The 14,681-nt window shown below is 48.5% G+C and overlaps 1 protein-coding gene across 1 annotated transcript in view; it reads left to right on the top strand.

Moving 5' to 3' along the window:
- uroc1 (urocanate hydratase 1) overlaps positions 1-14,681 on the top strand; it is a 76,390-nt gene that overhangs the window by 45,671 nt on the left and 16,038 nt on the right. Inside the window, exon 9 of the mRNA XM_043708614.1 lies at positions 10,747-10,932. Coding sequence (XP_043564549.1) covers positions 10,747-10,932 — 186 coding nt within the window. The remainder of the gene's footprint in view (positions 1-10,746; positions 10,933-14,681) is intronic.

Here is a 14,681-nt window from a genome sequence, read left to right as displayed (position 1 = left end):
GAGAGACAGAGATGGCTTCCACACCCAGCTTCAAAACCCCAACAACTATTGAAAGCTAAACTAAAGCCCTGGCTCTGTGGAATCCTGACTCTACCCAGTCAGGCTGCTTCTATTCTTTCAACCTTTAAAAAAAAACCAAGGCCTCACAAGCTGTTTACTTTTTTGGCTTTCAATGGACAGTTTTTCACCTGTGGCCCAAAATCTCTCCAAACTAAAACAGGACAAAATATATATCTCGAAGCAACAGGAGAAAGTGAGGACTGCAGATGCTGGAAATCAGAGTCAAGAGAGTGGCATTGGAAAGACACAGCAGGTCAGGTAGCATCCGAGGAGCAGGAGAATCAACGTTTCTGGCATTCGCCCTTCATCAGGAATCCTCAGGCAAATCTCAGAGAAGTGTAAAAATGATAGGGTAATAATAGGACAGGCTTCACCTTCCCCAATGTTAACTGGGCAGACAAAGAATGAAACAGGGATAGAGGGGGCAGAATTCCGAAATTGTGTCCAGAGGGCTGTTTTCCAGCTAGCACATTAAAAAGTCCCATGAGAGGGGGGCTGGGGAACACGGACCTTATTTTAGTGAAGGAAGGAAGCTGGGCAAGTGATAGACGTGTCAGTGGGACAGAATTTCAGTATTAGTGATCATCATCCAGCAAGATTTACAGCAGTTACAGAAAACCACAAAGATGGAGCAGACAAAAATGGTTCTGAATTGGGGAAAGGCTGATGTTAATATGATCAGATGGTGAAAATGGATTTGGGGTAATTACTTGCAAGAAACTCCACATCAAAACATTGGGAGATATTGGAAAGGGGGATAGTGAGAGTACATAGCCAACATGTTCCTGTAAAGGTGAAGGGTGGGGCCAACAAGTCCAGGGACCCCTGGGTGTAAAAGGATGGCCAGGATTGGAGAAGGAAGAAGAGGGAAGCTTGTGGTAAATACTGAGCACTCAATGGAGGAGGAGCCGTGGAGGAGTATCAGAAGTGCATGGGGTTACTTAAAATAGAAACCGGGTGAGCAAAGACGGTACATGAAAAGATATTGGTAAAATTGAAAGGGGTTTTATCAGCATATAGGGGCAAAAGAATAATCAGGAAAAGAGTAGAGCCCATTAGGGACCAATGTGGAGAAGCCAGAGGATCTTAATTAGCTTTTAAATCATTGAAGGCCTGGATGGGGGCAGCTCCAACAACACTCAAGAAGCTTGACACCATCCAGGACAAAGCAGCCGCTTGATTGGCACCACATCCACAAACATCCCCTCCCTCCACCACTGACGCTCAGTAACAGCAGTGTGTACTATCTACAAGATGTACTGCAGAACCTCACCAAAGATCCTCAGACAGCGTCTTCCAAACCCACAATCACTTCCATCTAAGAAGGACAAGGGCAGCAGATACATGGGAACACCACCCCCTGCAAGTTCCCCTCTAAACCACTCACCATCCTGACTTGGAAATATATCGCAGTTCCTTCATGTCGCTGGGTCAAAATCCTGGAATTCCCTCCCTCAGGGCATTGTGGGTCTACCCACAGCACATGGACTGCAGTGGGTCAAGAAGGCAGCTCACCCTCACCTTCTCAAGGGGCAGCTAGGGACAGTCAATAAATACTGGACCAGTCAGTGATACCCATGAATGAATAAGAAACGACAGTAAAAGGTGTGGTGTTCCTACAAGTTGGTGTTCAAAGGCACCTCACTGTATTTTATAGAACTGTTGTCTCAAGATCACAGGGGATGTTCACTGATTTCTACAACCAGCTACTTTTGAGTCATAGTTAGGATTGGAACCTGGTTTGGGACCCTGCTTTCCCCTATCCACACCCATCTTTCATCACTAGCACCAAACTTCCCCCACACACAATCCAGTACCATTCTGCTAAATCAAATTGATATACTTAATGGTAAGGTCCTAGGGAGTGTTGCTGAACAAAGAGACCTTGGAATGCAGGTTCATAGCTCCTTGAAAATGGAGTCGCAGGTAGGTAGGATAGTGAAGAATGTGTTTGGTATGCTTACAGGATTTGGGAAGCTGCACAGGACATTGGTTAGGCCACTGTTGGAATATTGCGTGCAATTCTGGTCTCCATCCTATTGGAAAGATGTTGTGAAACTTGAAAGGGCTCAGAAAAGATTTACAAGGATATTGCCAGGGTTGGAGGATTTGAGCTACAGAGGGAGGTTGAATAGGCTAGGACTGTTTTCCCTGGAATGTCGGAGGCTGAGGGGTGACCTTATAGAGGTTTATAAAATCATTAGGGGCACGGATAGGATAAATAGACAAGGTCTTTTCCCTGGGGTGGGAGAGTCCAGAACTGGAGGGCATAGGTTTAGGGTGAGAGGGGAAAGATATAAAAGAGACCTAAAGGGCAACTTTTTCACACAGAGGATGGTGCGTGTATGGAATGAGCTGCCAGAGGAAGTCTCTTAGTGCTGAGACCCCAGCAGACTACTGTGGTATGTGTTTAATGTTCTGGTTGCTGCTTCATCCTTACCCAAATCTCGCCTTTCACTCATGACTCGATAAAATCAAACAGTTTTGGTTCCTGCCTCTGGAATTCTCGAATTACTTGGACTGCACCTGTTTTGGAGCACAGTTGACATTCATGTGTTTTATTATTGGTTTGTTTCAATATTACTTTACTTGTTGATTTTTTTTTTTCTCCCCGCCCTCCACCCCCAATCCTGGTTGCCAAACCCAAACTCTCCCGCTCTTTGATTTCTGCACCAGCTTTCCTGTAACACAGTTCCGTTCCCAAGTACATGTGAAGCCCCTTGCTAGACAGTCCCTAACACAGCTGAGCTACACTTTGGGTGTTTTCTCCACCTCTGGGTTTAGTTCTCTGGGCTGGGCGTCATGGTTTACCATCAGTGATCTTGACTTCAGGCTCTTCCAAAGACCCCAGTCCTGTAGATATGGTCACCATTTGCTACCACATAGTAGTATGAGATCTACACTCTTGTAAGTGAACAACAACAGGCTTTATTGAAAATAATCATACACAGAGGATTATAAGAGAGGATATCTTATCTGGAGCCTACAAACCCAGACTCCAATTCCCTGTTTAGGGAATGACCGGACCTCCCAGTCACCGCCCATTTCTATTCCCCTAACCATTCCCTTTACGACATGACCATCCTTGGCCTCCTCCTTTGCTACAACGAATTAAACCGCAAATTGGAGGAACAACACCTCATCTTCCGCCTGGGCAGCCTACAGCCTGGAGACTCAACATTGAGTTCTCCAATTTCAAATAAGCTCCCTTCCCCATCCCCCAACTCCCTTCCCAGCCCCTCCTCCTCCCTTCCACTCCTCCCTGCTACCAATTGGATTCATTACTCCCATTGACCAACCAGGTCGCACCCTCTACCTGTCTTCACCTATCCCCACCTCACCACCCTGCCCCCGCCTCCCCGTTTATCTGCAGCTCCACCCCCCCCCACACCCATCCCCAGTTCTGAAGAAGGGTTACACCCGAAACGCTGACTTCTCCCCCTCCTGAAGCTGCCTGCCTTGCTGTGTTCTTCCAGCCTTTTACCATGATCTAATCAAATGACAATGTGCTGTTGGGATTGTGCTTTAACACATGTTTTAAAATCCTTAAATTGTGCCATTTATAAATAGTTGCATTTATTCTATTTTATCATTTGTCTGTATAATTAACCCCTGTTTTATTGTTAAAACCATGTCTGCCATATTGCAAGACTCTGTTTCACTTCATTAAAACAAAAAAACAACAAAGCCAGGTTTCAGTCTGTGGTCTGACATCAGCTGGGATCATGGCATGGTGAAAATTAATAATGAAAGGAGAAAGACAGACAGAACCTTTCTTTCAGCACAAGGGAAGATTTAAAGTGTTGAATTGTTTTCTGTGCATGTCCTTGGATTGAGAGTCAGAGATAATCTGGAGAGGATTCACTCAGCTGATGTGGAGGGACTGTCTCTTGAGGAGATGTTGAGCAGGTTGGGCCTGTACTCATTGGAGTTGAGAAGAACAAGACTTGATCTTATTGAAGTATACAACAGTCTCAGGGGCTTGATGGGAGAGATGCAGAAAGGTTCTTTCCATTTGTGACAAACAGCATCATCTCAGAGTAAAGGGTTGCACGTTGAAGACAGCAATGAGGAGGAATTTCTTCTCTCAGAGAGGTTTGAATCTGTGAAATTATTTACTACAGAGAGCTGTCGGGGCTGGATCAATCCGTCTGTTCAAGGCTGAGGCAGACAGATTTTTAATCAGCAAGGGAACCGAAGATTATGGGGGAGAGGCAGGAAAGTAGAGTTGAGGATTATAAGATCAGCCACGACCTCATTGAATGGTGGAGTAAACTCGATGGGCTGAATGGTCTACTTCTGCTCCTATCTCCTATGGTTTTATAGTTGGAACAAGCGATGACCAGGGAACATGAAAGGACTGAAAGCTGAAGGAAGGGTTGAATTTAAACTTGGCGGAAATGGGTACTGCAGATGCTGGAGATTAGAGTCAAGATTAGAGTGGTGCTGGAAGAGCTTCCTGATGAAGGGCTTTTGCCCAAAACGTCAGTTTTCCTGTTCCTCAGATGCTGCCTGATCTGCTGTGCTTTTCCAGCACTACTCTAATCTTGAATTTAAACTTGGTCAGATTGCTCCCAATGAGAAAGTGATAGTCATGGAGCTGAGTGGCTCATTAACATGAGGCCAGCCAGTTACCAGTTTAAAAGAGGCTCTTCTATTGGCTGCTCCAAACCCCACTTTCAGCGTTAACTCCTTTTTTATGGAAATGTGGGCCACACAACACATAAGCCCCTTCCCCAGCCTTGGCTACCATTTTATAATCCACTGGGACCTCTCTGACAGTCTTCATTGGCAAAGGGGAATTGACCATCCTACAGCGAGCAACACAGAGGGAACACTAGCTCTATGCTGCACAAACCCGAATCCAACCAATCAGGAGGCTGCAGTCCACAATGTGAAGGAGGAGGTCAGAGGTATGAGGGAAAACTGGGATTGGGAATATAGGGGGAGGGAGGGTTGGGATATGGGGGAGGGTGGGTTTGGGGATATGTGGGAGAATGCATTTAGGATTATGGATTAAGAATGTGTTTGGGAATTTTTAATTTCACATTCACTTGTGGCACCTGGATGTCACTGGCTGGCCCAGCATTTATTGCCCGCCCCTAGTTGCCCCTTGAGAAGGTGGGGTGAGCTGCCTTCTTGAACAATGCCCCTCGGGAGGGAATTCCAGGATTTTGACCCAGTGACATTGGGGGAGGTTGGGATTAAGGGATATGGGGGAAGCATGGGATTGCAAATACGGGGGAGGATGAGATTGGGAATATGGGGGAGGGTGTGTGTCAGGGATATGGGGAAAGGTGTGATGGGGGTACGTGGAAGAGGGTGGGATTGGGGGATATGGTGAGGCAGTGGAACAGGAGGGTACTGAGAGAAGGAATGTGGTACCTGATTTGAGCAATGCACTGGTCCAGGCTATTGCTGACCTGCATGAGCCAGCCTTGCTGATGTCGTTTCGTCAGAGCTGCCTCATCAACCTGAAAGTGAAAGGTTAAAGGTTAGGGGGTATCAATTTGTCAGATTGTCTTCAGTCAATTAAATCGAATTACTGGGATCTTGTGGATCGCGATTGAAGGGGAGAATTTTTGTGTTGGTTTTTCTGAATCTCCTGACCAGGTCAACGAGGATTTTCACTGAACCATGCTGTGGAGGTTTGTGTTTTATAACAGGAGCAGACACTAAATTCAGATGCTGGAAATCTGAAATAAACCCAGAAGGGGATTCTGAGAAACCTCAGCAGGTCTGGCAGAGTCTAAGGAGAGAGAAATGACTAACATTTCAGCTCAACGACCTTCAGTCAGGATTGGGAACTAGCGGCGAGGTAATGGGGCTTAAACAAGTGGAGGCAGGGGAAGGGTAGCAGAAAAAATAAATGTGAAAGGAAGGTCAGAGAGAGGGCAAGAGAAAGTGAAGAAGTTGGAGGAGTGTGGCGTACTCAATCAAAACTCAATAAAGCACCTCTGCTTTGATACATTGCATTTCTCTGGACCCTACATTGTGTTCAACAATTTCACATCATTACCAGCAGAGACAGAGTGGGCCAAATGGTCTCTTTCTGCGTTATAGTCCTCCTGTGTTTCTGTGAACCTCTGCCTCAGTTTTCCTGGACAGCCGCCGATCAGAATCATTTTCTATGTTTATGGCCATTCATTGGGATGTAGGGGCTATCAGGACAAGGTGGTCATAAGAATAATCCACTCAAAATGTTAAAGATTCCTCCTCACACTGGGAATGGGCGGAATGTGAACTCACACCCTCAGGGAATGCTCCATGTGAATCACAGAATTGTTCCAGTGCTGAGTTAGGCCATTCAGCCCATTGTTCAGGAACTGGTTTTCCCATTCACTCCTACATCTCAACCGCTTTCTCCCTGCACAACCTCCCTTTTCAATTAACAATCTCAATTCCTACCGGAAGACGCCAGTGTGAACTCACCACCACCTCACTCTCAGGCAACGTAGTCTGGATCCTTACAACTCACCACTTCAAAAACATTCACAAGTTGGTTATGGCACCAAAGGAGGCCATTCAGCCCATCTGATTGGTGTGTTCACTGCCATGTGGACACATTGGTGTGTTCACTGCTCCTTTGACATGTATGTATGCGTTAGTGTGCTTTATGAGGATTCCTTTCACTGGAATCACTTGATTATAAACACATCAACTAGATCATCCCTAAACACTGTGCTGGGGAACACAAGCATCTTCTTTGTCAACTGTCCTTGTAAATTAACCCTTTTAACCTCTGCATCACTCTGGGGAATCTGCCGTGCTCCCTCTCTGGGTTAGTACCTTTCCTGAGGTGTGGGGAACAGAACTGAATCCAATTCCTTCAATGGACACTGACCCAGTCAATTGGGCTGACTCTACAGTACTCTGACAGTAGTCTGACATTTCTCCATATTACTCTGATATTATTTTGACATTACACCAACATTACTCCGATACTTCCCCATATTAGTCCAGCATTACTCTGACATTACTCCATATTATTCTGACATTACTCCCACATTACTCCCACATGATTCCCACATGACTCCAACATTACTCTAATATTACTCTGAGATTACTCCATGCCAGTACATTTCAGCAGCTGGGTGCTGGAAGCCTGGAGATTCCTATCTCTCCTATTAATGCTGCTTTCACGGTGTGGAACAAACTGGCTGGACTAGAAGGGTCATGTTTGCCACGATTCATCTCACATTCCGACAGCAAAACAAAAGCAACTTGCGTTTCCAATCAACACGTTGCCAAGGAGAAGTAACATTTTCTAGAGCCTTCACTGACTGGAGCATTCTGTCTGCTCCAATCTGCCAACACTAACCAAACCTCAGCCGCTGGGCATGGTGCTAGGTAAGGGGTTCTGTGCTTAGCTGGAGCATCCATTGCCAACTCCGTGAGGAGGTGGTCTTGCAGCAAATGCTGTCTATTTGCTGTGTTCCCTTTTCCCCTCAGTGGAGAGTACAGTTGGTCTTGCCGAAGGAATCAGTGCACTTGTTGTTGATTTTCAGGCGAGCTGGGACAGTACAGGGAACACACTTGTACGGTCTTGCCCCTCTATTCTTTCAGGAGTGAATGGGCATCTTGTGTCTTACTGCCAGACATGGCTCAATGATCCTTATCTTCCCACCCAAAAAGACAACATTGCTCTGCTTCAGTTGCAGAGGGACATTCTCAAACTTGGCCAAATCATTTCCTGCCTGGAGCCAAACACCTTTACCCTGAAGAAGCCAAAAACATGATCACTCCTCTCGGGAACCTGCTGAGATTATTGGTTCGAACATTTTCTGTTCCTGGGATGTGCAAGTGACTGGCAAGATCAGTATTTACTGCAGTCTATGATACCCACGATAATCTCATCATCACACATACCAGGCTTCAGTCAATTCGATTCACTCCATATATTATCATGAAATAGCTGCAGGCACTGGATACTGTAAAAGCAATGGGCCTGGCAACATTATGGCAATAGCACTGAAGACTTGTGCTCCAGAACTTGCCGCTCCCCTTGCCAAGCTGTTCCAGAACAGTTACAACACTAACATTTACCTGATAATGTGGAAAATTGGGAGATAGTGAGGACTGCAGATGCCGGAGAATCAGAGTTGATAGAGTGTGGTGCTGGAAAAGCACAGCCGGTCAGGCAGCATCTGAGGAGCAGGAGAGTCAATGTTTTGGACATAACCTTTCACTGGTCCTGAAGAAAGGTCCTGCCCAAAATGTTGACTTTCTCACTCCTCGGACGCTGCTTGACCTGCAGTACTTTTTCCAATGTGGAAAATTGCCCAGGTATGTCCTGTACACAAAAAGCAGGACAAATCCAACCCAGCCAATTACTGCCCCATCAGTCTCCTCTCGATCATCAGCAAAGTGATGGAAGGCAGCATCAATAGGGCTACCAAGTAGCACCCTCTCAGCAATAACCTGCTCAGTGACGCCCAGTTTGGGTTCCCCCAGGGTCACTCAGCTCCTGACCTCATTATAGCCTTGGTTCAAACATGGACAAAGGAGTTGACTTCCAGAGGGAAGGGGAGAGGGACAGCCCTTGACACCAAGGCTGCATTCGACTGAGTGTGGCATCAAGGAGCCCAGGCAAAACTGTAATCAATGGGTATCGGGGAGGGGGGGGGCAAATTCTCTGGAGGTTGAAGACATATCTGGCTTGGATGAAGATGGTTGTGGTTGTTGGAGCTCAGTCATCTCAGCTCCAGGACATCTCTTCAGGCGTTCCTCAGGGTAGTGTCCTAGGCCCAACCATCGTCATCAATGACCTTCCCTCCAACATATGGTCAGAAGTTGGGATGGTCACTGATGATTACACAACATTCAGCACCATTCACAACTCAGATACTGAAACAGGCTGTGTTCAAATGCAACAACGGATATGGTCTGGGCTGATTACGTAAAATGCCAGGCAATGACAGTCTCCAAAGAGAGAGAATCTAACCATCGGCCCTTGACATTCAATGGCATTACCATCACAATCCCCCAATATCAGCATCCTGGGGCCCATCAGTCTCCTCTCGATCATCAGCAAAGTGATGGAAGTAGTCACCAACAAGCAGCAGCTGCTCAGCAATAACCTGCTCAGGGACCTGCCCAGTTTGGGTTCCCCCAGGGTCACTCAGCTCCTGACCTCATTATAGCCTTGGTTCAAACATGGACAAAGGAGCTGACTTCCAGAGGGAAGGGGAGAGGGACAGCCCTTGACACCAAGGCTGCATTCGACTGAGTGTGGCATCAAGGAGCCCGGGCAAAACTGTAATCAATGGGTATCGGGGAGGGGGGGGCAAATTCTCTGGAGGTTGAAGACATATCTGGCTTGGATGAAGATGGTTGTGGTTGTTGGAGCTCAGTCATCTCAGCTCCAGGACATCTCTTCAGGCGTTCCTCAGGGTAATGTCCTAGGCCCAACCATCGTCATCAATGACCTTCCCTCCAACATATGGTCAGACGTTGGGATGGTCACTGATGATTACACAACATTCAGCACCATTCACAACTCAGATACTGAAACAGGCTGTGTTCAAATGCAACAACGGATATGGTCTGGGCTGATTACGTAAAATGCCAGGCAATGACAGTCTCCAAAGAGAGAGAATCTAACCATCAGCCCTTGACATTCAATGGCATTACCATCACAATCCCCCAATATCAGCATCCTGGGGAGTTCCATTGACCAGAAACAGAATTGGACTAGCCACATAAACACAGCGGCTACAAGAGCAGGTCAGAGGCTGGGAATCCTGCGCTGATTAATTCACCCCCTGACTTTCCTGAAGTCCATCCACCATCTGCAAGGCACAGGTCAGGAGTGTGATGGAATACTCCCCACTTGCCCCTGGATGGGGACAGCTCCAACAACACTCAAGAAGCTCGACACCATCCAGGACAAAGCAGCCGCTTGATTGCCCTTGTCCTTCTAGATGGAAGTAGTCGTGGGTTTGGAAGGTGCTGTCTGAGAATCTTTGGTGAATTTCTGCAGTGAATCTTGTAGATAGTAAACACACTGCTGCTTCTGAGCGTCGGTGGGGGAGGGAGTGGATGTTTGTGGATGTGGGGCCAATCAACCGGCTGCTTTGTCCTGGATGGTGTGAAGTTTCTTGAGTGTTGTTGGAGCTGCCCCCATCCAGGCAAGTGGGGAGGATTCCATCACACTCCTGACTTGTGCCTTGTAGATGGTGGACAGGATTTGGGGAGTCAGGAGGTGAGTTGCTCTCCAACTGTATTCCCAGCCTCTGACCTGCTCTTGTAGCCATTGTGTTTATGTGGTGAGTCCAGTTAAGTTTCTGGTTAATGGTAACTCCCAGGATGCTGATAGTGAGCGATCCAATGACAGTAACACCAACAATTGTCAAGGAATAAGATCACGTTCTTTCTTGCTGGAGATGGTCATTGCCTGGCATTTGTGTGATGTGAATACAATTTGTCATTTCTCAACCTGAACCGAATGTTGTCCACGTCTTGGTGTATGTAAGGGTCTGGATCGCTTCAGTATCAGACAGAACTGAACACTGTGCGATCATTAGTAACCAGCCTCATCCTGGATCCATAACGGAGGGTCATTGAAGGGAGTTTAATGGAAACATGGACAGCGCAGCTCTGCACAGGGGGGAGTCCTCCCCTCCAGTCTAGCCCACTCGGTTTTGTTGCGTTGATCTCAGAGCAGCTGCAACGCTATCTTGTCAGGGTGACCGGTGGAAGCTGGGCTCACCTCTGCTATCACTGCCACACAGCCGATGATCGCAGCTGCTTTTGCCTGGGCCCCACTCATCCCGCCGAGTCCAGAGGTCACAAACACTTTGCCACTGAGATCTTCCAGCCCCAGGTAACGTCGGCCCGCGTTCACCACAGTCAGCTGCAAAACACAAACATAGCGCATCTCGAGATCGTCAACACTCACTCTGGATCGGGCTGGCAGCATGACACGGAGATTGTGCTGCAATGGTACTGTCATTGGGCTGGAAAACCACCGAGCCAAGATAATGCTCCAGTGAAATGGTTCAGGATGCCTCATCAAATCTACATTCAACACATCAGGGATGGAGGGAGCACAGCACTGTCGGAGATTCAGTGCTGAGTGAGTGCCACACTGTTGGAGGGTCAGTGCTGAGGGAGTGGGCACTGTCGGAGGGTCAGTACTGAGGGAGTGCCACACTGTCAGAGGATCAGTGTTGAGGGAGTGCTGCTCTGTCGATGGGACAGTGCTGAGGGAGTGCCACACTGTCAGAGGATCAGTGTTGAGGGAGTGCCGCTCTGTCGATGGGACAGTGCTGAGGGAGTGCCACACTGTCAGAGGGTCAGTGCTGAGGGGGCGCCGCACTGTTGGAGATTCAATGCTGAGGGAGTGCCGCACTGTTGGAGGGTCAGTGCTGAGGGAGTGCTGCATTGTCGGAAGTTCAGTACTGAGGGAGTGCCGCACTGTCAGAGGGTCAGTGCTGAGGGAGTGCCGCACTGTTGGAGGGTCAGTGCTGAGGGAGTGCCGCACTGTCAGAGGGTCAGCATTGAGGGAGTGCCGCACTGTCGGAGGGACAGTGCTGCGGGTGTGCCGCACTGTCAGAGGGTCAGTGCAGAGGGAGTGCCACACTGTCAGAGGGTCAGTGCTGAGGGAGCGCCACACTGTCGGATGGTCAGTGCTGAGGGAGCACAGCTCTGTCAGAGGGTCAGTGCTGAGGGAGTGCCGCACTGTCAGAGGGTCAGTGCTGAGGGAGTGCCGCACTGTCGGAGGGTCAGTGCTGAGGGAGTACCGCATTGTCAGAGAGCCAGTGCTGAGGAAGTGCTGCACTGTCGGAGGGTCAGTGCTGAGGGAGTGCCGCACTGTCGGAGGGTCAGTGCTGAGGGAGTGCCGCACTGTCGGAGGGTCAGTGCTGAGGGAGTACAGCTCTGTCAGAGGGTCAGTGCTGAGGGAGTGCCACATTGTCGGAGGATCAGTGCTGAGGGAATGCCGCACTGTCAGAGGGTCAGTGCTGCGGGAGTGCCACACTGTCAGAGGGTCAGTGTTGAGGGAGCACTGCACTATCGGTGGGACAGTGCTGAGGGAGTGCCGCACTGTCGGAGGGTCAGTGCTGAGGGAGTGCCGCACTGTCGGAGATTCAGTGCTGCGGGTGTGCCGCACTGTCAGAGGGTCAGTGCTGAGTGAGTACCACACTGTCGATGGGAGAGTGCTGATGGAGTGCTGCACTGTCAGTGGGTCAGTACTGAGGGAGTGCTGCACTGTCAGGGGGTCAGTACTGAGTGAGTGCTGCACTGTCAGAGGGTTAGTGCTGAGGGATGTTGCAGTTTCAGAGGGTCTGCACTGATGGAGTGCTGCACTGTCAGGGGGTCAGTGCTGAGGGAGTGCTACATTGTAAGGGGGTCTGCACTGAGGGAGTGCTGCACTGTCAGGGGGTCAGTGCTGAGGGAGTGCTGCACTGTCAGGGGGTCAGTGCTGAGGGATGTTGCAGTTTCAGAGGGTCACTGTGTTCCATTAGACATTAACTGGAGGATCCAAGACGCGGAGCGCTTCATAGGTGACTGTTTTAGTGTGGTGGTCATACCGAAGATGCAAGCAGAGAGTAGCTGGGTGACCACCAGGAAAGGCAAAGGGCGTAGGCAGAGAGTGCAGGAGTCCCCTGTGGCCATTCCCCTCAAAAACAAGTGTACTGTTTTGGTAGTTTTTGTTGGGGGGATGATGTTCGGGGAAAGCAGCAGGAGCCACTATGACTGGCTCTGAGGCACAGCGGGGTAGGGTAAAGATAAACAGGACCTTAGTGATAGGAGACTCAACAGTTATGAGGACAGACAGGAATTTCTTTGGCTGCAAATGGGATTCCAGGATTGTGTGTTGTCTCCCAGGTCAAGAGCCAGAGACTTTTCCCCAGGGCAGGATTGACTGGTATGAGGGGTCATAGTTTGAAGATATTAGGAGGAAGGTATAAAGGAGACATCAGAGGTAGGTTCTTTACGCAGAGAGTTGTGAATGCATGGAATGTGTTGCCAGCGGTGGTGGTGGAAGCAGAGTCATTGGGGACATTTAAGCGACTGCTGGACATGCACATGGATAGCAGTGAATTGATGGGTGCATAGGTTAGGTTATTTTATTTTAGATTAGAAATAATCCTCAGCACAACTTTGTGGGCTGAAGGGCCTGTTCTGTGCTGTACTTTTCTATGTTCTCTGTTCTAGGTGCTATGTTCCAGGATGTCTCAGAGCACCTGCAGGACGTTCTCCACAGGGAGGGTGAGCACCCAGAAGTCATTGTGTATGTTGGCTCAAATGACATAGGTAGAAGTAGGGATAAGGTCCTGAGGACCGATTACAGAGAGCTTGGGAAAAAGTTAAAAACCAGGACCTCGTTGGTGATAATCTCCAGATTACTTCCAGTGCCACGTGCTAGTGAGGGTATGACAGATGAATGCGTGGTGCAAGGGGCAGTGATTCAGGTTTTAAGATCATTGGGATCTTTGCTGGGGCAGAGGTGAAAGGTGAGCTGCTGTTCAAGAGGGACGGGTTGTACCTGAACTGGAGGGAGATCAGTATCTTGGGGACAAGGTTTGCTAGTGTTACAAGGAAGGGCTTAAACTAAATTGGCGGGGGCCGGGGTGTGGATCCTCAACTTGCCATTTCTCGGCCCACTTCCCCAGCTGATTAAGGTCCTGCTGCAATTTCTGATAACCTTCCTCACTATCCACGATACCTCCTAGTTTAGTGTCATCTGCAAACGTACCAATCATGCCTTGTACATTCTCATCCAAATCACTGATATCGATAACAAACAGCAATGAGCCCAGCACTGACCCCTGAGACACTGCACTAGTCACAGGCCTCCAGTCCGACAATCATCCTTCCACTGTTACCCTCTGCTTCCTATCATCAAGCCAATTGTGTATCCAATTTGCCAGCTCCCCCTGGATTCCATACGATCTAACCTTCCAGAGCAGCCTACCATGTGGAACCTTATCAAAGGCCTTACTGAAATCCAGATACACTACGTCTACCACCCTGCCCTCGTCAATCTTCCTGATCACTTCATCAAAGAACTCAAACGACTTTGTGAGGCATGATTTTCCACTCTCAAAACCATGCTGACTATTCCTAATCAAACCCTATCTTTCCAAATGCATGTTTATCTTATCTCTCAAAGTCTTCACAAGTAACTTACCCAAACAGATGTTAGGCTCACTAACCTAGGGAGGCAAGTGTGAGGCTGGAAGGACATACAGCAATCAGAAGAGACAGGACAGGCTGGAACATGCCAGGGAGCAAGGAATGCTTGTTGGATTAAATTGCATCTAACTCAAAGAAAGGGGGCTGACAGGTAAAGCTGATGAACTCAGGGCATGGATAAGTACGTGGGACTGGGATATTATAGCCATGACAGAAACATGCCTAAGGGAGGGACAGGACTGGCAGCTTAATGTGGTACTTTAGGTGGGACAGAGGGGGTAGCAGGAGGGGAGGGGGAGTTGCATATTTGATTAAGCTGAGTATCACAGCAGGAATCAGAGATGAATTAACTGAAGGATCATCCAGTGAGGCCTTGTGGGCGGAGACAAGAGATAAGGAGGGGATGGTGATGTTATTGGGGTTGTCCTATAGACCCCCAAAAAGGCAACTGGAATTAGAGGAACAATTACGCAGGGAGA

The sequence above is a fragment of the Chiloscyllium plagiosum genome, chromosome 18 (genome assembly GCF_004010195.1).
Source record: "Chiloscyllium plagiosum isolate BGI_BamShark_2017 chromosome 18, ASM401019v2, whole genome shotgun sequence".
In the NCBI taxonomy this organism is placed as follows: domain Eukaryota; kingdom Metazoa; phylum Chordata; class Chondrichthyes; order Orectolobiformes; family Hemiscylliidae; genus Chiloscyllium; species Chiloscyllium plagiosum.
Note: the sequence above shows the minus strand (reverse complement) of the source record. Positions and strands in the feature narration are given on the sequence as shown.